Source organism: Nerophis lumbriciformis, linkage group LG12 (assembly GCF_033978685.3).
Source record: "Nerophis lumbriciformis linkage group LG12, RoL_Nlum_v2.1, whole genome shotgun sequence".
NCBI classification, from domain to species: domain Eukaryota; kingdom Metazoa; phylum Chordata; class Actinopteri; order Syngnathiformes; family Syngnathidae; genus Nerophis; species Nerophis lumbriciformis.
The window spans coordinates 639,985-664,164 of NC_084559.2; the positions used below are offsets into that span (position 1 = coordinate 639,985).

General features: G+C 40.6%; 1 protein-coding gene across 1 annotated transcript in view; it reads left to right on the forward strand.

Moving 5' to 3' along the window:
- LOC140679233 (E3 ubiquitin-protein ligase CHFR-like) overlaps positions 1-24,180 on the forward strand; it is a 50,835-nt gene that overhangs the window by 11,405 nt on the left and 15,250 nt on the right. Inside the window, exons 6-11 of the mRNA XM_072914229.1 lie at positions 3,963-4,040; positions 4,242-4,359; positions 4,440-4,594; positions 6,001-6,163; positions 11,105-11,313; positions 11,414-11,518. Coding sequence (XP_072770330.1) covers positions 3,963-4,040; positions 4,242-4,359; positions 4,440-4,594; positions 6,001-6,163; positions 11,105-11,313; positions 11,414-11,518 — 828 coding nt within the window. The remainder of the gene's footprint in view (positions 1-3,962; positions 4,041-4,241; positions 4,360-4,439; positions 4,595-6,000; positions 6,164-11,104; positions 11,314-11,413; positions 11,519-24,180) is intronic.

Below are 24,180 nucleotides of genomic sequence, written 5' to 3' on the forward strand. Positions count from 1 at the left end.
AATGTTGCCTTATTTCATTAAATTCTAAAGGCTTAGTGGCCACATGCGTGGACAGGACCTTTTAGCTCTTATTTCCAAAATTGTGTACACTACTGAATTGGGGTCTTATGGCCGCTTATGTGGACAGTTATACTGCCATCTGGTGGTGTCAGAAGAGTATAAACATACAATCGAATTTGGAAAAAAAAGTGTAAAAATAAGAATTAGCATGTCATTAAACATGAAGTACACGTTTGTGTACTTATGGACTAAGTACATCATATCAAAAGATGATTCTTAGTTTTTATTCTAATTAGGGTCCAATAAGCCCAAATAGAAAAGAGAAATTAAAAAAGCATGTAAAAAAAACAGCTTAGGCCTTAAGAGGTTAAGTCTCATAAAGTGGTTCTCAAACTACGCTTGGGCATACCTGAAGACACTCCTAAGTAGGGAGTTATACTGAGTACGTTTAGGTACCGGTGCCTAATTACATCAGTCCAAGCGGACCGTTAAAATTCTGCACTCATGCTACTGCTATCTTTACTTATTTTTATCCAGCTGACCGTCGTATTTATAACACATGTGCGCTGTCATATTCATTCAAGTGCTGCTGCAAAGCATAAAAAAAGACATGGCGGAACAGCCAATCGGAATCAAACTTTTTAACGCCCCAGTTAGGCGGTGCGTATAATAATCATAGATTTATGTTAGATCCACTATGGACTGGACTCTCACAATATTACGTTGTGGCTTGTGCAGCCCTTTGAGACACTTGTGATTTTGGGCTATATAAGTAAACATTGATTGATTGATTGATTGAGATTTATGCGTCATAGGAATCCCGGATAGAATCGATCTTCGCTTAAAACAGAAACTAAATGCGGAAAGTCGCGGAAATGGTCGTAATGTGACTGAGATGCTGTCAATGAGAGGAAAAGGGGAAATCATGTTTACCGTGCACTTGACCAACACTCACCTCCATGAGTACCCTTCTGGGGCCATTTTTGTGCTTGCACACAGCCACCTCAATCTACCAAAGTAACTCCAAAATACAGAGCCAAACATTTCCCAAATGACATGTACGTATCAGGTGATATGTTTCTTTTGCAAATATGATGACTACTGTGTAAAAAAACCAACCTGCTACTATACTGCAGCCAGTTGTGAACGCGACCACCAATTAAACATCTGCACCTCCTAAAAATCCCAGGTTCGCGTCACCGGCGACGCAGAACGCAGAGCTGTGATTAGTCAGTTTTTGCACAGGAGGGTCCCTTCACGCAGGAAATCAGACTTTTTGCTTGAATTGCACAAATTATTGTATCCGTTTGCATGAAAACGGATAATGTGTACTTAATAACTCGATAAGCTCTAAAAAATAATTACTGAATATGTTGTTTTTCAGCTTATTGTGTTGTTTTTGCGTCCAGAAGAAGTCACAAAAGTACGACACTCTCTTCACCTTTCATTGCCAATCTTGTGCTTACAACAGGTTCAATTCCGGCACATATCCTTTCTCGTGCAGACGCGTCTTTTTCTCTCACACAAAACATTTCTCTTTCTCTGTCAATAATCTTTTAGGCAGGGCATACTTACACACATTTATGAACTGTGAACATGACCATGCAGATTAACACCAGCATGTCATTAACTTGCAATAGTTATTTAACAGTTGTATTTACAATTACAGTGGAACCTCGATCCACAAACTTAATTGGTTCTTAAACATGGTTCACCGACCGAAACTTTCATATAGTGAAACCGATTTCTCCATAAGAAAAAATGTAAACGTGAACCCAAAAAATTAAAGAAGCGACCATCGCACACAGAGACATATTTGGCTTGATGTAAACGTACGTAGACCGGAAATAACACAAATAGAGGCGTTTGTGAATCGAGGTTCCACTGTACAGGGACGGCGTGGCGCAGTGGGAGAGTGGCCGTGCGCGACCCGAGGGTCCCTGGTTCAATCCCCACCTAGTACCAACCTCGTCATGTCCGTTGTGTCCTGAGCAAGACACTTCACCCTTGCTCCTGATGGGTGCTGGTTAGCGCCTTGCATGGCAGCTCCCTCCATCAGTGTGTGAATGTGTGTGTGAATGGGTAAATGTGGAAGTAGTGTCAAAGCGCTTTGAGTACCTTGAAGGTAGAAAAGCGCTATACAAGTACAACCCATTTATCATTATTTACATGATAGCTGTCTCTTATAAATATATAATGTATCATTAGACCTGACGCACCTGCAAATATTTGAACTTTTCCTGTACCTTAAACACCGTATAAATGTGAGGAAACTCTGATGATGATAATAATAATAATGAATATTGCATTTTTTTATTTTTTTATTTATTTATTTATTTATTTTTTTCCCCCATTCACACTCACACACACCCACTCACACAAAAGGGGTTGTTTCTTTCTGCCATCAATACTCTGGTTCCCACAACATGGACAACACTTCTGCAAGGGACACAGTCCCTGAAGCACACTTGATTGTTTGTGCTGCTGGTCCACTAACATTTTCATTTAATTACTTTTTTTTTTTTCTTTCTTCTCCCCGAAGTAATTATTTTTATATTGTTTACTTTCCCTTTTATCCAAGAAAATATTTCTTTATCTTATCTATAAAAAAATTAAAAATAAATTAAAAAAAAGGAAAGAAGGACCTTATCTTCACCAGACCCGGTTGTAAATGAAATTAGCTTCGTTTAAAGGTTGTTGTTTTTTTTAAAACCAGGTCCAGTCCAGACAATGTCCAAGTCGGGTCCAGCAACACACACCTTCATTCATGTACACTGAGAAAAGAAAAGAAAAGAAAACAAAACAAAACAAAAAAACAGAAAATTTTGGAACACAACAGATTGCATATAATCTATAAACAAAATTACATTTTCAAAACAAAAACAAAACAAACAAAAAAAAAATGTATGTACAGTCCAGCTTATGTTCAGGTCACTAAAAATTAGGGAATACAACAACATATAGCATATAATCTATAAACATAATTACACTTTCAACATAAGCCTTTGAGGACTTCCCATCTTTTTTTATGTTTTTTGGCATTATTATTGTTTTCAACCATGTAACTTTCTAAAGTTAAAAAATACTGAATAAATGTTTTAAAGAAAGTAATACTAAGTGAATATCTGTTTTTGGCCTTAAAAATAAACCTTTTACCGAGTACTATAATTAAATTGATTAAATCATGATTGTCAATATTGCATATTTAATAGTGTGCTTAGGCCCTAATAAACTCCGTAAATGACTTTGTATTTGTAAATAAGAAAGCATCTTTATTATATACCCCAAAACAGGGCTCTTTAAACTGATAAACAAATTAAGTGAACGTTTTTGCAAAATTTAATTGTGTACACTTGAAGTTGTTTTGTGTTTTTCTTTCCATATGTTTCAAACACAACCTGTACAAATGAGTGCTGTTTTAACCTCTTAAGGCCCAACCTGTTTGTTTACATGCCTTTTTTATTGGACCTTAATTAGAATAAAAACTAAGAATTATCTTTTAATATGATGTACTTAGTCCATAAGTACACAAATGTGTACTTCATGTTTAGTGACAAGTTAATCCTTATTTTTACACTTTTTTTTCCCAAATTCCATTGTATGTTATACTCTTCTGACACCACCAGATGGCAGTATAAGTGTCCACATAAGCGGCCATAAGACCCCAATTCAGTAGTGTACACAATTTTGGAAATAAGAGCTAAAAGGTGCTGTCCACGCATGTGGCCACTAAGCCTTGAGAGGTAAACAGTAATACATTTAAAAAAAAGAAATCCCAAACAATGACTTTGGCTGGTGAGGGTTTACTTGGCTAAAAAGGGAAGACGTCTATAGGAGGTTCTTTACTACACTGTGTTTGTTTACTAAAATCATTTTAATTGCATTGTTAATTTCATATTAGATGCTGTTTTTTAAGTGGCTACAGCACACGTTTTAAATTGCCAATTTTGCTGCCCCAACAGGCCAAATCAGAGACGAGGCCCTAACACGAGAGAAAGCGCTCGACAATGTGGAGCCGGAATGCAAGAGAAGGAAAACTGGTGTGTTAATTCATTGATCACATTTGTGTTACATCCATCTACCTTGCACTTCCATATGTTTCCCCAAACACACTTCAGACCTGACCCCACACACCTATATATGTTAAAAGATAATAAGTACTGGAAGCAAGTGACCATTCTTACATTTTACAAAACTGCATGGCCCACTTAAGGTTCTAGTATCGTTGCTTGTATTCCCAGACAAAGACGCTGTATCACATGCCTCAAGCACAAAGGTTGTTGAGAATGCAAAGAGAGACAAGATGGAGGAATCTCTCACTTGTATTATTTGCCAGGACCTCCTGCATGATTGTGTCAGGTGGGACCCTAAACAAACCAAGGTTGATTTTGCACGCTAAAAAACAGTATTTATGATTCATACTTTCCTCCGTCTGTTAGCTTGCAACCCTGCATGCACACATTCTGTGCTGCCTGCTACTCGGGGTGGATGGAGCGCTCTTCTCTTTGTCCTACGTGCCGCTGCCCCGTGGATAGGATCCGCAAGAACCACATCCTTAACAACCTGGTGGAGGCCTACCTCATCCAGCACCCTGGTTAGTGGAAATACACTTTTTAGTTGTGGCCAGAGGTGGGTAGAGTAGCCAGAAATTGTACTCAAGTAAGAGTACTGTTACTTTAGAGATTTATTACTCAAGTAAAAGTAATGAGTAGTCACCCAAATATTTACTTGAGTAAAAGTAAAAAGTATGTTGTGAAAAAACTACTCAAGTACTGAGTAACTGATGAGTAACATACACACACATATCATATATATATATATATATATATATATATATATATATATATATATATATATATATATATATATATACACATACATTGATATATACAGTATATCATTTATATGTATTTATTTTGCCGTTTTTGTTTGCATGTTAAAGGTGTTTTAATGAATATACATGCATGTTTAACACATTTCTTTCATGTTGACAAGAATATAAGTTGGTGTATTACCTGATTCTGATGACTTGCATTGATTGTAATCAGACAGCAGTGCTTAACGTCCACGCTTTCAAATGCAGGAGAAAAAAAGTTCCTCCTTTCTGTCTAATACCACATGAAAGTGGTTGGTTTTTGGTATCTTATTTGTCCAGCTTCCATATTCGTTTTCACACACTTTACAAGAAATACATTGGCGGCAAATTCCGTAGCTTGCTAGCTTGTTTGCGCTGGCTTTCGGAGACTCTTATTTTGAAAGCGCAGGCGCGATGGAGCGGCACTTTTATTGTGAAGACAGGAACTGTGCAGTCAGTCTTTAGGCTTGTGACGAGATGTACGTTTGAAAGAAAAAAGTGTCTTTTTTCCTTCACACTTTTGATTGATTGATTGAAACTTGTATTAGTAGATTGCACAGTACAGTACATATTCCGTACAATTGACCACTAAATGGTAACACCCCAATAAGTTTTTCAACTTGTTTAAGTCAGGTCATGTGACCGCCTGGCTCTGTTTGATTGGTCCAACGTCACCAGTGACTGCATCTGATTGGTGGAACGGAGTCAAACGTCACTAGTGACTGCATTTTATTGGTGGAACGGAGTGAAACGTCACCAGTAACGCAGGCACTATGAAGGTCTGTCTGACAGACCAAAACAAACAAAGCGTGCATTAACAGATCGATAAAAATTAGTAGCGAGTAGCGAGCTGAATGTAGATAAAAGTAGCGGAGTAAAAGTAGCGTTTCTTCTCTATAAATATATTCCAAGTAAAAGTAAAAGTAAGTTGCATTAAAACTACTCTTAGAAGTACAATTTATCCCAAAAGTTACTCAAGTAGATGTAACGGAGTAAATGTAGCGCGTTACTACCCACCTCTGGTTGTGGCCTATTAAAAAATGTGTTCTCCTCCTCTTCTAAAGAGGTGTCTACATTAATGTGAGTAGGTATTTTATAATTGTGTCATGAAATATGAATAAAGAGTGTGTGTGTCTTTTTAATAGAGAAGTGTCGCAGTGACGAGGACCTGAAGAGCATGGACAGCCGCAACAAGATCACTCAGGATATGTTGCAACCAAAAGTTGAGCGCTGTTTTTCTGATGAAGAGGGCAGTTCAGATTACCTTTTTGATCTCTCTGACAATGACAGCGACAACTCGGACATTAGGTAAAAGGTTTAATAAGTATTTTAGAAAAACCTGCTGAATATCATGAATTATTCTCCATGAAAATTAGGTAATCAGTAGGGTTGTACGTAGGGATGTCCGATAATGTCGTACTGCCGATATTATCGGCCAATAAATGCTTTAAAATGTAATATCGGAAATCATCAGTATCGGTTTCAAAATTATCGGTATCGGTTTCGAAAAGTAAAATTTATGACATTTTAAAACGCCGCTGTGTACACGAACGTAGGGGAAATTACAGAGCACCAATTAACCTTCTTTCTTTCTTTTCTTTCTTTAGTTTATTTCGAACATGAACACACTTACATCATAATACATCACACAATTTCATATCATTTCATTTTACATCATGCCCGAAAAGGAGTAGGAAGAAGCAAAGCTTATTTAATCCTACCCCTTTCCCACTTCAAGCGTTTACAAATATATAGAATCATTTACTGACCTTTTTATATAATAAAATAACATCTATGAATTAGTATACAACAGTTTTGTAATATGTAATTAATTAATTAATTCAGTCATTATTAACATACTGAGATGAAGAATATCTTATTTTCAATAAGGTTGAAAGTATTTCTCATAATTCTTCTTTTTTGTACTCTGTAAGCACTATTATTTTGAACAACCTCTTAAACTGGATCATATCAGTACAATTTTTAACTTCTTTACTTAATCCATTCCATAATTTAATTCCACATACTGATATGCTAAAAGTTCTAAGTGTTTTACGTGCATATACTTGCTTAAAGGCACTTCCTTTGCGTGCGGGCCCAGTCACATAGTATCACACACACAAGTGAATGCCATCCATACTTGGTCAACAACCATACAAGACACACTGAGGATGGCTGTATAAACTTTAACACTGTTACAAATATGCGCCACACTGTGAACCCACACCAAACAAGAATGACGAACACATTTCGGGAGAACATCCGCACCGTAACACAACATAAACACAACAGAACAAATACCAAGAATCTCTTGCAGCACTAACTCTTTCGGGACGCTACAATATACACCCCCGCCCCCAACCCCATACACTTTGTGACTTCAATAATAGATATGGCAGTGCCATGTTGGCATTTTTTTCCCATAACTTGAGTAAGATTTATTTTGGAAAACCTTGTTACATTGTTTAATGCAACCAGCGGGGCATCACAACACAATTAGGCATAATAATGTGTTAATTCCACGACTGTATAGTGGTTAGAGTGTCCGCCCTGAGATCGGTAGGTTGTGGGTTCAAACCCCGGCCGAGTCATACCAAAGACTATAAAAATGGGACCCATTACCTCCCTGCTTGGCACTCAGCATCAAGGGTTGGAATTGGGGGTTAAATCACCAAAAATGATTCCCGGGCGCGGCCACCGCTGCTGCCCACTGCTCCCCTCACCTCCCAGGAGGTGATCAAGGGTGGTGGGTCAAATGCAGAGAATAATTTCGCCACACCTAGTGTGTGTGTGACAATCATTGGTACTTTAACTTTAACTTTATATTGGAATCGGTAATTAAGAGTTGGACAATATTGGAATATCGGATATCGGCAAAAAAGCCATTATCGGACATCTTTAATTGTTTTTAGTATTTACTAATAATTGTATTTGTCTTAAAGCACAGACAAAGAGTGTTTGATCCCCCAGGTTCGATCCCCGCTTTCGTCATCCTAGTCACTGCCGTCGTGTTCTTGGGCAAGATACTTTACCCACCTGCTCCCAGTGCCACCCACACTGGTTTAAATGTAACTTTGATAATAGCGTTTTACTATGTAAAAGTGCTTTGAGTAACTATAGAAAAGCACTGTATGAATATAATTCACTTTACTTCACTAATACAATGTCAATAAAGGTTTATGTCCTATTCTAACCTAATCCTGGACTATATGTAATATATACAATTGTAAATTGTCCTATGAGTGCAATAAGAAAAGCCCAATGCATTTTAAAGCCTTTTTATTTTTATTTTAATCTTCTAAAAGTGTTCTTTGAGTGCAATAAGAACCATATGTTTATTGTATCATAAGATTTGTTTGTTAAGATTAGACCTAAAATGACATTTTTTGTGGTCCCTTTTATTCTTAAAAGTATCAACATATGGTATTGGAACAACCCCATACCTGCCAACTACTCCGGTTTTCCCGTAATTAGTACGGTTTTCATCAACCTATTCCGGGTTACGGTTGCAGTGATAAAAAGTACGGTTTTTCATTAATTAAAAATATATATTTTTTAAAAAGTTTTATTCACGAAAACGCGTAACAACAATGACAATCGACACTGCCTCCCGTAACTTCCTATCGAGCAATTCCGAATGCCATGCGCGAGGCTATTTATAGCACCGCTGCCAATCACGAGGCACCAGTTGTATGGCGTCACATTAGTGCCAAAAATCCGAGCGCATAAAAACTGTTATCGTGCGCTGATTCTCCACTTTTTGCGCGCGGGCGACACCATTTTGCGCGCGCGTGGTGCCTTTTAGCGCGCGCGCGGTGCCTTTCTGCGCGCTCTCTGTGTACTCCTGGCATCTCTCCTCGCGCTGTCATGTTTCTTTTTGGCACTTTGGGGGCGGGTATGCTTAGACGGCCCCTTCTTTCTGATTGGTCAGGCGAAAAACGCTGAAAAATGCTCAGAGCCAATCAGAAGTATAGCAGGGCGGGTCATCGTCAATATGTATCAAGATTTACGGAGGAAGAAGTGGATAAAAAAATGTCGCGCGCTGATGAAGGTTATTTCATACCACATAAACACAATACAGGGTAATACAAAATGTGACCCAAATAAATAATAAGACAACAAACACCATAATCACATCTTTCAGCCAGAACTGGTCCACCAGCAATAACATCCAACTATAACATTATTTTATATTTTCACTTCTTCTTGAACATTTGTTTTCTAATTTATGGAATTTCTTTTGATTCAGCCATAAAATTAATGAAATAATCTTTGAATTTTGTTTTTAAAATGTTAAAAATAGATTTTAATAATGTATTCTGAAACAGTTTAAAATAATCAGAGAACTGACTAACACTGACCCTACAAAACTATGTGGCACAATTAAGTCTTTTTTTTTTTTTAAAGCGAAAGAGGTAATTTCAACAGGTACAGCATCCTATGTCATATCTACATGTAATAAGATTTGTAACAAGGCAAACCGTTTGTAAATTGGTCGAAAATCGAGCAAGTTATGGTAATTTAAGTAGTACATGTACCATTGACATCAATGTAATGATTGAGGCTAGATGTCTGAAGTAAGATGGCTACAACGTTGCTACGCTGGAGAATGATTGGTCATATGAAAAATGCTTACAGCCAATCAGAAAGAAGGGGCCGTCTAAGCATACCCGCCCCCAAAGTGCCAAAAAGAAACATGACAGCGCGAGGAGAGATGCCAGGAGTACACAGAGAGCGCGCAGAAAGGCGTTGTGCGCGCGCAGAAAGGCGTCGCGCGCGCGCAGAAAGGCACCACGCGCGCGCAAAATGGTGTCGCGCGCGCGCACGAAGTGGAGAATCAGCGCGCGATAACAGTTTTTATGTGCTCGGATTTTTGGCACTAATGTGACGCCATACAGTTGCCATTGTTTCCAAACGAGCGAACGATCATGGAATCAGCCGGAGAAAAATCGCAAACGAGTCTTAAACCGAAAAGAAAACTGCAGTCATTCCGTGAAGAATATTCAAAAGCCTATCCGGGAATAATTATCCGTTCCAAAAAGGGTGAAAACTACGCGAATTGCACCTTGTGCAGACAAGATTTTTCGATCGGACACGGAGGAATTAGCGATGTAAAAGACCACGTTGGGACAAAAAAACACAAGTCTAATGCTGTTGCTAGCGATACAAGTGGAAAACTTTCAACGTTTTTCGTCGCCCAAACAGTGATGGTTTTAGCAACATTTTAACCTGTCTGAATGCTAATAATCATTTTGCGTTGGGGGGCTTCGCCCATCTGAACCCCCAACCAAGACTTTGTCCTGGACCTACCGGGGCCTGCGGCCCCTGGACCCTGGCTACTAGGTTTTTCTGATTTCAAAAGTTGGCAGGTATGCAACCCTAGTAACCACCAGCATGGGAGACACAAATACAGTGTGTCATTCTAGTGTTAACTGGACTTTCTTCTCAGTATTGTTGTTCATATTTGCTTATGGACCTAGTTTCCAGACACTAAATTTTGCCTATTCATAATATATTCTACCTGATAAGATCACAATAAAAACAACTCAAGTTTACATTTGAAGTCATTAAGACTTTGGGCAAATAAATAAAGCAACATAAGTCATAGCTTGACAGATGTATTTAGTACTAAATGTAATGGTTGTAAATATTACATTTCATCAGTGGCGGTTTTAGCTATGGACCACGTAGGCAAATGCTAAGGATAGTATCGTCTAGGGCAGTGGTTCTCAAATGGGGGTACGCATACCCCTGGGGGTACTTGAAGGTATGCCAAGGGGTACGTGAGATTTTTTTTTTTTTATATTCTAAAAATAGCAACAAATCTAAAATCCTTTATAAATATAAATAAAAACCTATCTTTTTTTCCAAATAGTTCAAGAAAGACCACTACAAATGAGCAATATTTTGTACTGTTATACAATTTAATAAATCAGAAACTGATGACATAGTGCTGTATTTTACTTCTTTATCTCTTTTTTTCAACCAAAAATGCTTTGCTCTGATTAGGGGGTACTTGAATTTTAAAAGAAATTCACAGGGGGTACATCATTGAAAAATGATTGAGAACCACTGGTCTAGGGTGCACCACAGGGATGGGGGACAGGGTGAATCATATTTATGGGTTCAAAATGGATAAAACCAAACAAAATGGTGTCTCGCACTCCAACCTAGAATAGCCACTGCTTCTCATACATTGTGGAAAACGATTATTAAAATGTTTTTATGTTTTTGCTGGTTTTTCCCTAGTCAGCCTCTGGTGATGTGCAGACAGTGTCCTGGCTACAGGAAGGAGCTCAGTCAGATGCTGTTTGCGACAGGCTCAAACTACTGGGTTCCGGCTCTGCCAGCACCATCATCTATGCCTCCTCTTCCACCTCCATTCAAACTAAACACCAATGAAGGTTCTGCAAAGCCAAAAGGGGAGGAGCCCTCAACATCTTCGGACACCCTACCAGGTAACTAACTATTAACTAAGATGGGAAAAAAGTGGTGTTTAATTCAAATATGGAGATATCTGCTTTCTCCTAAATTGTCAAGTTATTTTACTGCTTGCAGATTCTCAGGAGTACCGCTGCCCTCCTCAAGGCTGCCATCTTATCTGCACCTGCTGTTTGCAGCCGATGCCGGACAGACGGGCCGAGCTGGTCAGTCAGCAGCAATGTGAGTGTGTCAACTTCATTTACATACCTGCCAACTACTCCGGTTTTCCCGTAATTAGTACGGTTTTCATCAACCTATTCCGGGTTACGGTTGCAGTGATAAAAAATACGGTTTTTCATTAATTAAAAAAAAAAAAGGGTGAAAACTACGCGAATTGCACCTTGTGCAGACAAGATTTTTCGATCGGACACGGAGGAATTAGCGATGTAAAAGACCACGTTGGGACAAAAAAACACAAGTCTAATGCCGTTGCTAGCGATACAAGTGGAAAACTTTCAACGTTTTTCGTCGCCCAAACAGATTCTTTGGATGTGATAAATGCCGAAGTTTTATTTACGGAGGCAATAATTGAGCATGGACTTCCAATCGCACTGGTTGATCACATGGGACAGTTAAATGTTTGTAATGCAACCTTTAAAAATCATTACGCGGTGATCGCGGTCCCAAAAATAAACTTTTCTTGCATGATAATGTCCAGAAAAACTCACTTTATATTACTATATAGTCCTTTTAACGAATGAGTTTGATGGTTTATCACAAACCTTAAATGAAAGAAGTCCTTTGTTCTCCTGCACCATGCATGCGCTTTGGCCTTGCTTCGTGTTTGGTGCGCAATCCTGTCGGCTGTATTTCACAGCACGTCTTTGACAACTTGAAGTGGCATAAAACATTTAAAACAAAGGGGTTATAGGAACAATCACTTTCAGTGTTTTATGCCACTTCAAGTTGTCAAAGACGGTATGCTGGTGCCCGACTGCCACAAGTGGAACAAACATTTGAAACAAAGGGGTTATAGGAACAATCACTTTCAGTGTTTTATGCCACTTCAAGTAAACTTATCATAAAGTTACCATATCATTTTTGCAGTATTATCAATCTGATAGAATAAATTTAGATTTTAGCCACAAAAAGGTAATGACACCAATGTTATCTATTGGAATTGTTTAGTACTGTTATACTGTTAAAAGTGTTTATACTATTTATGCTTTCAAGTCCAAGTTGAAGAAATCTTGTTAAATGTTGACAGCATAACTACCAAAATACAGAAGTATGTCCTTAATATTTTTGCAGTGCTATTTCTGTTGAAAAGTTCAAATGATTACATTAGAGATGTGATGTGCCACTTTTCAAGTGTCTGATGGCTTAAATTAATTTTCATTAATTTTTCATATTTTGAATTATTTTGAAAGGCTTACAAAAAAACTACATTTGAATTGTAATTCCATGCTATTGACAGGACTATTAATTTTAATGAAGTTAGCTTACCATGTTTACAGTATGATAATTGTGATAGAAATGTGAATTTTAGGCACAGAATATTTTTTACAATTGAACAAGGCAGTAGATTATACAAGCTTGGACAGAAAGTTAATAATGACACCAATTTTTTTTTTTTATGGAATTGTTTAGTACTGTTTTACCATTTGTTTACTGTAAAAAGTGTTTATACTGTTTATACTTTCAATTAACAAATTGAAGTCTTGTGAAAGGTTGACAGGATAACTGGCATTAACTGTCAAAATAATTTCAAACTATTGAAGTTAGCTTACAGAATAAACATGTCAATCAACCCATATGATTTTTGCTGTAATATTTTTGTTTTGAAAAGTCACTGTGACTGATAGAAAAGTGATGGTTTTAGCAACATTTTAACCTGTCTGAATGCTAATAATCATTTTGCGTCAGGGGGCGAAGCCCTGAACCCCCCACCAGGACTTTGTCCTGGACCTACCGGGGCCTGCGGCCCTTGGACCCTGGCTACTAGGTTTTTCTGATTTCAAAAGTTGGCAGGTATGCATTTAACAAGGCAAGGGTGTCCCCTCCATGTAATTGATGGTTACGGCCTGTCACAGCAAAATAAAAGCCGCCACACCTTTACATGAAAACTAAATTAAGTAATTTTATGTACCGATGGATATAAATAGTGCCTATTATTTGCCCACTATTGACAAGTGATGCGCCGAAAAAAGACTGATTATCGAAACAGTACTGCCAAAACAGGATGTTGCTATGACGTAACCAAGACGTACACGATTGTCTGGAGCGGGGGCAGCATGTCTGCGATGTGGATGCACTTAAATATATCCGCGGTATACCCAGTGGAGCTTTTTGTGACGTCAGGCTCGCTGTAGGTCTCGCTGTTCATCGCAGACATCAAGCGACAGAAGGAAAGAGTCTCTAAACATGAGTACAGTCTCAAATAATTGCTCTAAGTCTGCAAAGGAAGCTCAGCTTCCCTTAAAATATAAAAAAAAGTGGTCACACTGCAAAAAGTCAGTGTTCAAAAACAAGAAAAAAAAAGACAAAAATTAGGGGTATTTTATTTGAATTAAGCGAAAACCGGCCGGGATGCCCAAAATGTCCAAAACGCGCCCAGCAAAGTCCCACGGGAAGGCGAAAGTGAGAAAAGTCGTTAAAATGTTCAAAAATCACACCCGGGTTCGAGCACTCGGGCACTCCATGTGGGACTCGAACTTGGGTAGGTATTTAGAAAATTTTTGGGACTTTTGCCGACTTTTCCAACTTTTATCCCCCCTCCCCGTGGGACTCGGCTGGGTGTGTTATGGACATTTTGGGCATCCCGGGACTTGTGCGGCCAGCGGCGGGACTTGTGGGACTCGAACCTGGGTAGTAGAGATGCGCGGTTTGCGGGCACAACCGCGGAGTCCGCGGATTATCCGCGGATCGGGCGGATGAAATTTAAAAAAATTAGATTTTATCCTCGGGTCGGGCGGTTGAAATAAAAAAAAATTAGATTTTAAATAGATTCAGGCGGGTGGCAGTTAAACCAATTCGGAAATATATATACATAGTTAAATGTTGTTACCCACATACGAAAAACGAGCAGGTACCTGCTGCATATGCCACAACAGAAGAAAAAAAAAAAAAGAGATGGACACTTTTACGGAGCGGAGAAGGGACGCCTCGACCGAGGCCCCTTCCCCCGAGAGGGCCCCACCGGGAGCCGTAGCTGAGGCGATCCGCGAGAAGGGCCCGACGCACGTCCAGGGTCACCACCGCGCCCACCGCACCGACACCCCGCCTCGTCCGCCTTCGCCGCGGCCGGCGTCACGCGCAGCAGGTAAGCAGCTTACCTGCCCGCCACCCCCGTGGCCGGGGGCTCGTAACAGGGGTCACTCCGCGCGCTCCGCCCGCGCAGCTTACCTGCCCGCCACCCCTGTTGCCGGGGGCACGTAACAGGGGTCACTCCGCGCGCAGTGCGCTCACGAAAGGGGTGGGGCTCACCCTGGTTGATAGCAGGACGGTGGCCATGGAAGTCGGAACCCGCTAAGGAGTGTGTAACAACCCACCTGCCGAATCAACTAGCCCTGAAAATGGATGGAGCTGGAGCGTCGGGCACATACCCGGCCGTCGCCGGCAGTGAGATGCGCTTGGAGGTGCGCTCGGCGCAGCTCCCATATGATTGCGCACTGGTGTGCGTCTGGGTCGTGACAGCGTGGCAAGCGAATGTCTGTGCTGCATTGGATCAGTCTCCTTTCTTTAACAGGCAAAAGCTTTATAACCTCACTAATGCCTTGCATCGTCTATATTAGATATATAACAACGGGCGGGTGCGGGCGGATGCGGTTCTGTTTAAATATTACATCGGGTGGATGACGGATGGTTGACGACTTTCTGATGCGGTTGCGGATGAAATAATTGCCTATCCGCGCATCTCTACTGGGTAGGTATTTTGAACATTTTTGGGGACTTATCTCGCTTGTCTCCACCACTACACGTGGGACATTGCTGGGTGCGTTTTGGACATTTTTTGTATCCCGGGACTTGTGCGGCCGGCAGCGGGACTCGTGAGAGGTATTTTGGACAAAATTGGGACTTTTGACCATTTTGGCCGCCTTTTCCCCTCTTCTTCCCCGCCTTCCTGTGCACCATTGCTGGGTGTGTTTTGGACATTTGGACAGTTTCAAGCATGTTTTACTCAATATACCGTATTTTTCGGACTATAAGTCGCAGTTTTTTTCATAGTTTGGCTGGGCTCCAGTGCAACTTATATATGTTTTTTTCCTTCTTTATTATGCATTTTCACCAGGTGCGACTTATACTCCGGTGCGACTTATACTCCGAAAAATACGGTAGGTCATCAAATCTCAGCAACAAGCTGTAATATCTTACTGAGATCATTTAGGACCAAAACCCTTAAAACAAGTAAAACACTCTAACATAAAATCTGCTTAGTGAGAAGAATTATCTTATCAGACAGAAAATAAGCAAATATCACCCTTATTTGAGATATTTCATCTTACTTAGATTTCAGTTTTTGCAGTGCAAATATGTACTTTTGTGTTTACATTTCATTGACTAAATATGTGATAGAATGTGGTCTACATTTCTTCAGATCAGCTACTTTCGCTACAGCTGACGCAGCTTTCTACACATTCATTGTGACAGCGTCACAGTGCATTAAACAGTGTTGGAATTGACCGTCCATTGACTTTAACGGGGGAGCATAGAGTGGGTTGTTCCACTGCAGTCAAAATAGACAGTCGTTGGATAGGTGCTCGGCCATGGATGCCATGCCTCTCTGGAAGCAAATGACAAGTGGGCTTGGTCTGGAGATGGGGCTTCCACAAGATATTTAGATGATCTGTCTGAGGCTCAATCTCTTTTTGCTGGACAGCAAAATCAGAGATCTTGAAATATAAACCACTGCCAAAGCATTTATCAACATTGATTCCGTTATTCCATGGTGATAAGGAGAATTTTACAATCTTTTAAGTGACGTTGTCTTTGTCAAATCTAGCGTCTTTATTTCTTGTATTTCGAGAATAGCTGAAAATGAGCTTCCCCTACTTGAAAGACCAGCAGCCGCCACTGGCCTCCAATAACACCAGAAAAAGATGCTAGATTTGTTGCTTTTCATTATAAATAAAGAAAAATTCACTAAACGGATTGGAGAAGTCTGTAGAAAAACCTCAACAAAGTACAGTAAGCAGCGACCATTGAAAAATTTAGCAAAACGATATAAACAACATATATATGTTCATACTGAATAATAATAACATGTATTTATTTTATTTTTTTAGCCATTTTAAAGAAAATCTGTGCATCATTGACAATTATGCAAATCGCATGATGAAGTCATATTTACCAGGCCCCTTAGCCACGCCCCCATAGCCACAAGTATATTGAAGACTATTGAGTATTTACACTTTTTATTGTATATATTGTGACAATCTTTAGATAATAGGGCTGTCTTCAACTAAGGATTTTTATAGTCAAATCTGATTTGTTTAGATTTTGTCCATCGTCAACGATGTCTGTGTCGTTTATTACATTTTTTTAAAACATATTTTAATGAATACTGACTGGTCACGAGTTGTCAGTAACGTCACATGGATGTCAGAGTCGTGTATAAAGAGAGTATGGTCAACGAAACAACAAGCGCCATCTTTGCTACCAACGATGCGTGCAGCCTGGACGCGTGCAATTGCTGTCGTTTTGACACGCACCTGAGTGAACAATAAACGTTAAAAAAATACACAGAACGGATCAAAAAATATATACATTACCCACATTTGGCCAAAATCTTTATTTGCTTTGGACCAACACTTACGGAGAATTTGTGACTTTTGTGTGAAGTATGTCTGCCTTTTGATGTATTTGTAATCACTGTATGTATCACTCATTGTATTAGTCTAACTCAGTGGTAGGGAACCTTTGGCTCTAGAGCCAGATGTGGCTCTTTTGATGACTGCATCTGGCTCTCAGATATATCTTAGCGGACATTGCTTAACACGATAAGTAATGAATAATTCAGCTGGTTATCACAGTGTTAAAAATAACCTTCAAAATATAAAACATTCTCATGCATTTTAATCCATCCATCCGTTTTCTACCGCACCTGTTCAAGAAGTTGCATTAATGGTAAGAAGTATTTTATTTATTATTGGTTAGCTTCAGAATAACAATGTTATTAAAAAGAATAAGAGACTTATTATACTCTAAAAATGTTGGTCTTACTTAAAAATGCACGCATCTATTCAGTGTTAAAAAATATTATATGGCTCTCACGGAAATACATTTTAAAATATTTGGCTTTCATGACTGAGATAGGCTCAAGCGCCCCGAAGGGAATAAGCAGTAGAAAATGGATGGATGGGATGGACTCTCTCAGCCAAAAAGGTTCCCGACCCCTGGTCTAACTGATCTTTCTTTTTTTGTAACATGGTAAGTGAATACGTGTTCTTTGTAGTTATTTCCCCATATTTCTGCACAATAACTCAGATATGGTGAGCAGTAGAGAATATGGAGTGATTTTTGGTGCAGAACATATTTAGTTTTTTTTTTTTTTTTTTGTTTTTTTCAAGTTTATTCACAATAGCATATAACAATTACAATAGTAGTGAAATATCATCATTTAAAGATGTTGGTACGTGAAAGGGTCCCCCAAATAAGCGAGAAGAAGCTTTTGACAGGGGGTCCAGAGGATAGTATATACCAGAGGTGTGGACTCGAGTCACATGACTTGGACTCGAGTCAGACTCGAGTCATGAATTTGATGACTTTAGACTCGACTTGACAAAATGTAAAAAGACTTGCAACTCGACTTAGACTTTAACATCAATGACTTGTGACTTCACTTGGACTTGAGCCTTTTGAATTGACATGACTTGACATGACTTGCTACTTTCCCCAAAACCCAAAGATGAAAAAGTTATTCGGGAGCGCTCCGTATTTTTCATTGTGTACTTGTCTATCAGCGTTGCGTGTGTCAGCTGGTGTGCTGTCAGTACAACAGCCAATCAAATTAGATCTACTTTGTTTTCATCACACAGCATTCATCCAATCAAATTGCAGGACAACCAACGAAGAAGACATGTCCAAACCACACGCCAGTGAACAAAAAATTATACCTAAAATAATTTCGTTTGGGTATAAAAATTACGAGGTGGTCAACACAAAACGGTTTGCAGTATGCAACACATGCGGTTCGAAAATTACTGATGGAGAGGAAACAACTTCCAACTTCGTCCGGCATTTGAAGTTGCACAAAGAACGGTAAGTTTTGAATGTAAGATAACGTTTATTGGCTAAGTAACGTGACTTTTATTTGCTGTGTAGTTAAATCAGTGAGGCTGTAAACTCACTGCTAACGTTATAACGTTATTGCAAACACGGGAATCTGTTGCAGTTCACTACCTTATTCATACTTTTTGTTCAGTGATTTTTTAAGCAGGGTTACGTTAGTCAATATATCACACGTAACGTTAGACGGCGGTCAGCAGCACCGCGTATTTTAGCCCCCAAAAAAAGACAAAAATAGTAAAATAAAGGTCAGTTAAAATGTATACTATATTATGAATATGTGTACCGTTTTAGCTAGCTTTCTGACATACTGTTGGTTGTTTACCTCAGTGGTCCCCAACCACCGGGCCGCGGCCCGGTACTGGTCCGTGGATCGATTGGTATCGGGCCGCACAAGAAATATATATATATATTTTTTCTTTTTTTAATTAAATCAACATAAAAAACACAAGATACACTTACAAGTAGTGCACCAACCCAAAACAACTCTCTCCCCCTTTTGTTCTGGGCATTGAACATGAAGACTCTTCCTTCACTGTTCCGAGTGGCCATGAGAGTCTTGGCAGTGCCTGCCTCCAGTGCTCCAGTGGAGCGAGTTTTCAGCCATGGTGGCATCATACTACGCCCCCATCGTGCACAAATGACTGACAGACTCTTGGCTAATTTGGTCTTTTGTAAATGCAATGCAGCATAGGGCCCTGACATATAAAAAGTAAAACTTTTTTGTTATGTTCACGTATATGTCATGTTTTTTCAATGTTAACACTTTTGTACAAATAAGTACATTTGCACTTTATTTTTCAATGTGTTTGTTCTGTAAAGGAATGAGTTAATGTTTAAAATGACTGGTTAATAGTGCTATTATAAAGTGCAATGTCAGCACAATTTTCTTTCCTGCAATTTAAAATGCACTTGTTTTAATAAATAAATACAGCGTTTGAAAAGCATACACAATCTGTGTTAATATATTAGTCTGTGGTTAAAAGGACTTGAAAGGACTCGAAACTCAAAATGCAGGACTTAGGACTTGACTTGAGACTTTCCAGTCTTGACTTTGGACTTGACTCGGGGCTTGCCTGTCTTGACTCGGGACTTGACTCGGACTTGAGGGCAAAGACTTGAGACTTACTTGTGACTTGCAAAACAATGACTTGGTCCCACCTCTGGTATATACATGGAATGATGAAACATGGTAGCAAGCACAACAAAAAAAAACAACAACAAAAAAAAACAACGCTATATGATTAACACAAGATAATAGTACTAAAGCAAGCATACACATACATACATACATACATTCATTCAACCATGCAAAACCCAACAGTAGTCTACCCCACATGAGGCATTAAATATAGGTGGTTAATAGGTAAGTTTTCAGTTTATTTTTGAAGTTGGAGAATGGATACAGCATCTTGAGGCTCTCATTAAGCCGGTTCCAAATCTTTGGTCCCCTGCATACAACACTTCGAGCGGTACAATCCAGTAAACGATGTTTCCCTGATATCAGATCTAAGTTACGAGTGTTGTGGGCATGCTGGGGATGGTAGATAGGAACCAAGCTACAGGGCCTAAGATTCAGCCTGTAAATGACTTGATAGGTTAAACAAGCATTTTGATAAATATTGAACTCTGTCAGTCTTAAGAGATGATAATTATGGAATAGATGTCGAGTGGGGGCATTAAACTTGGACCATGACAGGGCCCGTATGATTTTCTTTTGCATGGATTCTAATTTGTGGAGGTAGGTAGGGAAGGTGTTACACCAGATGACATTACAGTAGTTTAGATGTGGTTCAAAGAGAGTTTTATATAGTGTGAGTAGAGCATAAAGAGGAAGATAATGACGAAGGTGAAAGAACAGGCCAACATATTTGGATAATTTGTTTAACAGATGGCTAATGTGACATTTGAAATTGAGGTATTCGTCAATGATGACCCCCAGGAATTTTGTGGAGTACACTCTCTGTATTTCCTGCCCATTGATGTTGATAAGGCAGTGCTCAGTATTTGTCCGGTTTTTATTAGAACGAAATAGAATAAAATTTGTTTTATTTACATTAAGTGAGAGCTTATTGCATTTGAACCAGGAATCCACTTTCACAAGCTCTAAATTGACAGTTACTTGTAGATGGTGTAGACTCCTGTGTGAGGTAAACAAATTTGTATCGTCAGCAAAAATTATTTCATGAAAAGTTTCGGAGGAGTTTACAAAATCATTTATGTATAGGATAAAAAGGAGAGGCCCCAAGATGGATCCCTGGGGAACCCCATAATTTATGGTCATACAGGGTGAATTGTGATCATTGACGCATACACATTGCTGCCTTCCGTATAGGTAAGAGCGGAACCAATCGAGAGGTACCCCTCTGACACCATAGTGATATAGCTTATACATGTTCATTATTGACTTATATCAATCAATGTTTATTTATATAGCCCTAAATCACAAGTGTCTCAAAGGGCTGCACAAGCCACAACGACATCCTCGGTACAAAGCCCACATAAGGGCAAGGAAAAACTCACCCCAGTGGGACGTCGATGAGAATGACTATGAGAAACCTTGGAGAGGACCGCATACGTGGGTAACCCCCCCCCCCCCCCCCCCCCCCCCTCTAGGGGAGACCGAATGCAATGGATGTCGAGTGGGTCTGACATAATATTGTGAGAGTCCAGTCCATATCTTGCCACTTTGTTGTATGTTTTTTATTTGAGATTTCCAGTTTAGTTTCTCATTTATCATTACACCCAAAATGTGGTTTCTTTTACTCTTTCAATATCTATTTGTATTTGTACTTGACTTTCTCTTCTACTGTTACCAAACTGCAATTTTTTTAGTTTTACTGAGGTTGAAAGAGAGTCTGTTTTTGTCAAACCATCTATTTAATGTGTTCATTTCTTCTGTTATTATTTTTATTAGCTTCTTTGTGTTCTGTCCTTAACAAAACACAGACGTTGTTTTGTGTGTTTACCTGGTAGAAGACACTGTAGTTGGTGGCTCTCCAGTGTTGATGGTGAACCTTCTTCCCTTCTTTCCGGCGTTGTGGGGAAAGCAATGTAAAAGCTTTTCCCACTCCAGACTAGGCCCCCTTAGGAGCCCAGTGTAGATTGTATTTTTTTACTCCTCCTTCCCCAGCGTTTGACCTTTTTCCCCATCTTTTACGGGGCGCTTTGTGGCGACCCATCAGCGTTCCTGTTCTGTGAACCTGTACACTGTTTGTTTGTCTAATCTTGAACGGGTTTGTGCTGAAAACAAAGTTTCGTTGTACTTGTGCAATGACAATAAAGACCTATCCTATCCTATCCTAGCTTTCCACAATTCTCACAGGTGGAGCAGCCCAATGGTGCACAACAGGGCATTTTTACACGTCGAAAAATGAATGACAAAGCGCCACAAACACATAGCATCAGGTCAAAGTTAGAGGAAACGACAATGGAAGGCTCGTCTGAGTGAGTGCCTTTTGTCCAATCATTGCGATCACTTAAAAACGGGTTGGCCATACTCTGTCCATACACGACTCTGATGGATGTTCTCCAGCACCTGGATGTGAATATTAAAAGTTAGTCTGTCTGTCTGTGTTGGGCGTGTGATGAGGTGGCAACTTGTCAAGGGTGTACCCCGCCTTCCACCCGGGTGCAGCGAGGACAGGCTGCCGCACTTTATTCATCAGAAGAGTTGTAAAGACTATTTCGCATGAATTTGAACCTGATTTTACTGGGCGTTTGACTGTTTATAGCCACTGTGTATGTGTAGTAGAGATGCGCGGATAGAGATGCGCGGATAGGCAATTATTTCATCCGCAACCGCATCAGAAAGTCGTCAACCATCCGCAATCCACCCGATCTAACATTTGATCAGAACCGCATCCGCCCGCCATCCGCCCGCACCCGCCCGTTGTTATATATCTAATATAGACGATGCAAGGCATTAGTGAGGTTATAAAGCTTTTGCCTGTTAAAGAAAGGAGACTGATCCAATGCAGCACAGACATTCGCGTGCCACGCTGTCACGACCCAGACCCACACCAGTGCGCAATCATATGGGAGCCGCGCTGAGCGCACCTCCAAGCGCGTCTCGCTGCCGGCGACGGCCGGGTATATGGGCCCGACGCTCCAGCGCCATCCATTTTCAGGGCTAGTTGATTCGGCAGGTGGGTTGTTACACACTCCTTAGCGGGTTCCGACTTCCATGGCCACCGTCCTAGCTACTGTCTATATCAACCAGGGTGAGCCCCACCCCTTTCGTGAGCGCACTGCGCGCGGAGTGACCCCTGTTACGCGCCCCCGGCAACAGGGGTGGCGGGCAGGTAAGCTGCGCGGGCGGAGCGCGCGGAGTGACCCCTGTTATGAGCCCCCGGCCACGGGGGTGGCGGGCAGGTAAGCTGCTTACCTGCTGCGCGTGACGCCGGCCGCGGCGAAGGCGGACGAGGCGGGGTGTCGGCGCGGTGGTGACCCTGGACGTGCGTCGGGCCCTTCTCGCGGATCGCCTCAGCTACGGCTCCCGGTGGGGCCCTCTCGGGGGAAGGGGCCTCGGTCCCGGACCCCGGCGAGGCGTCGGGGGCCTTCTCCGCTCCGTAAAAGTGTCCATCTCTTCTTTTTTTTTTCTTCTGTTGTGGCATATGCTGCAGGTGCCTGCTCGTTTTTCGTATGTGGGTAACAACATTTAACTATGTATATATATTTCCGAATTGGTTTAACTGCCACCCGCCTGAATCTATTTAAAATCTAATTTTTTTTAAATTATTTGAACCACCCGACCCGACCCGACCCGCGATAAAATCTAATTTTTTTAAATTTCATCCGCCCCATCCGCGGACTCCGCGGTTGTGCCCGCAAACCGCGCATCTCTAGCGGATAGGCAATTATTTCATCCGCAACCGCATCACAAAAGTCGTCAACCATCCGCCATTCACCCGAACTAACATTTAATCAAAACCGCACCCGCCCGCCATCCGCCACGCGCCCGTTGTTATATATCTAATATAGACGATGCAAGGCATTAGTGAGGTTATAAAGCTTTTGCCTGTTAAAGAAAGGAGACTGATCCAATGCAGCAGAGACATTCAATGCGTGCCACGCTGTCACGGCCCAGACGCACACCAGTGCGCAATCATCTGGGAGCCGCGCTGAGCGCACCTCCAAGCGCGCTCGCGCCACTCAAACTGCTGCAGGCAGCTGCGTTCTATCTTGTTTTAACATCCTGTGGCACTCTTCTGGGATCACGGCGGACGAAACTGCTCATGCTCAGGGTGTTTGTGGAGGTTCGGGGTTTTGCACAAATGTGATGCACCATGTTAGATGTCCCGGTTTTGTGACTGTCGTAGACATAAACAGCGTCGCAGCTCTTGCAAATCACGTAGCCAGCATTACTATCATCCTGATTTACAACCTCATAAAAACGAGTCCACGCTGAACTTTTCTGGCCTTTTTTTCCCCTGGTCTTTAGTATTCCCTTTTTTTAGTTTGTCGCGTACCACGTTTGCTGCCGGCGTTGCCATCTCTTTTTTTTTTCTTCTTCTGTTGTGGCATATGCTGCAGGTGCCTGCTCGTTTTTCGTATGTGGGTAACAACATTTAACTATGTATATATATTTCCGAATTGGTTTAACTGCCACCCGC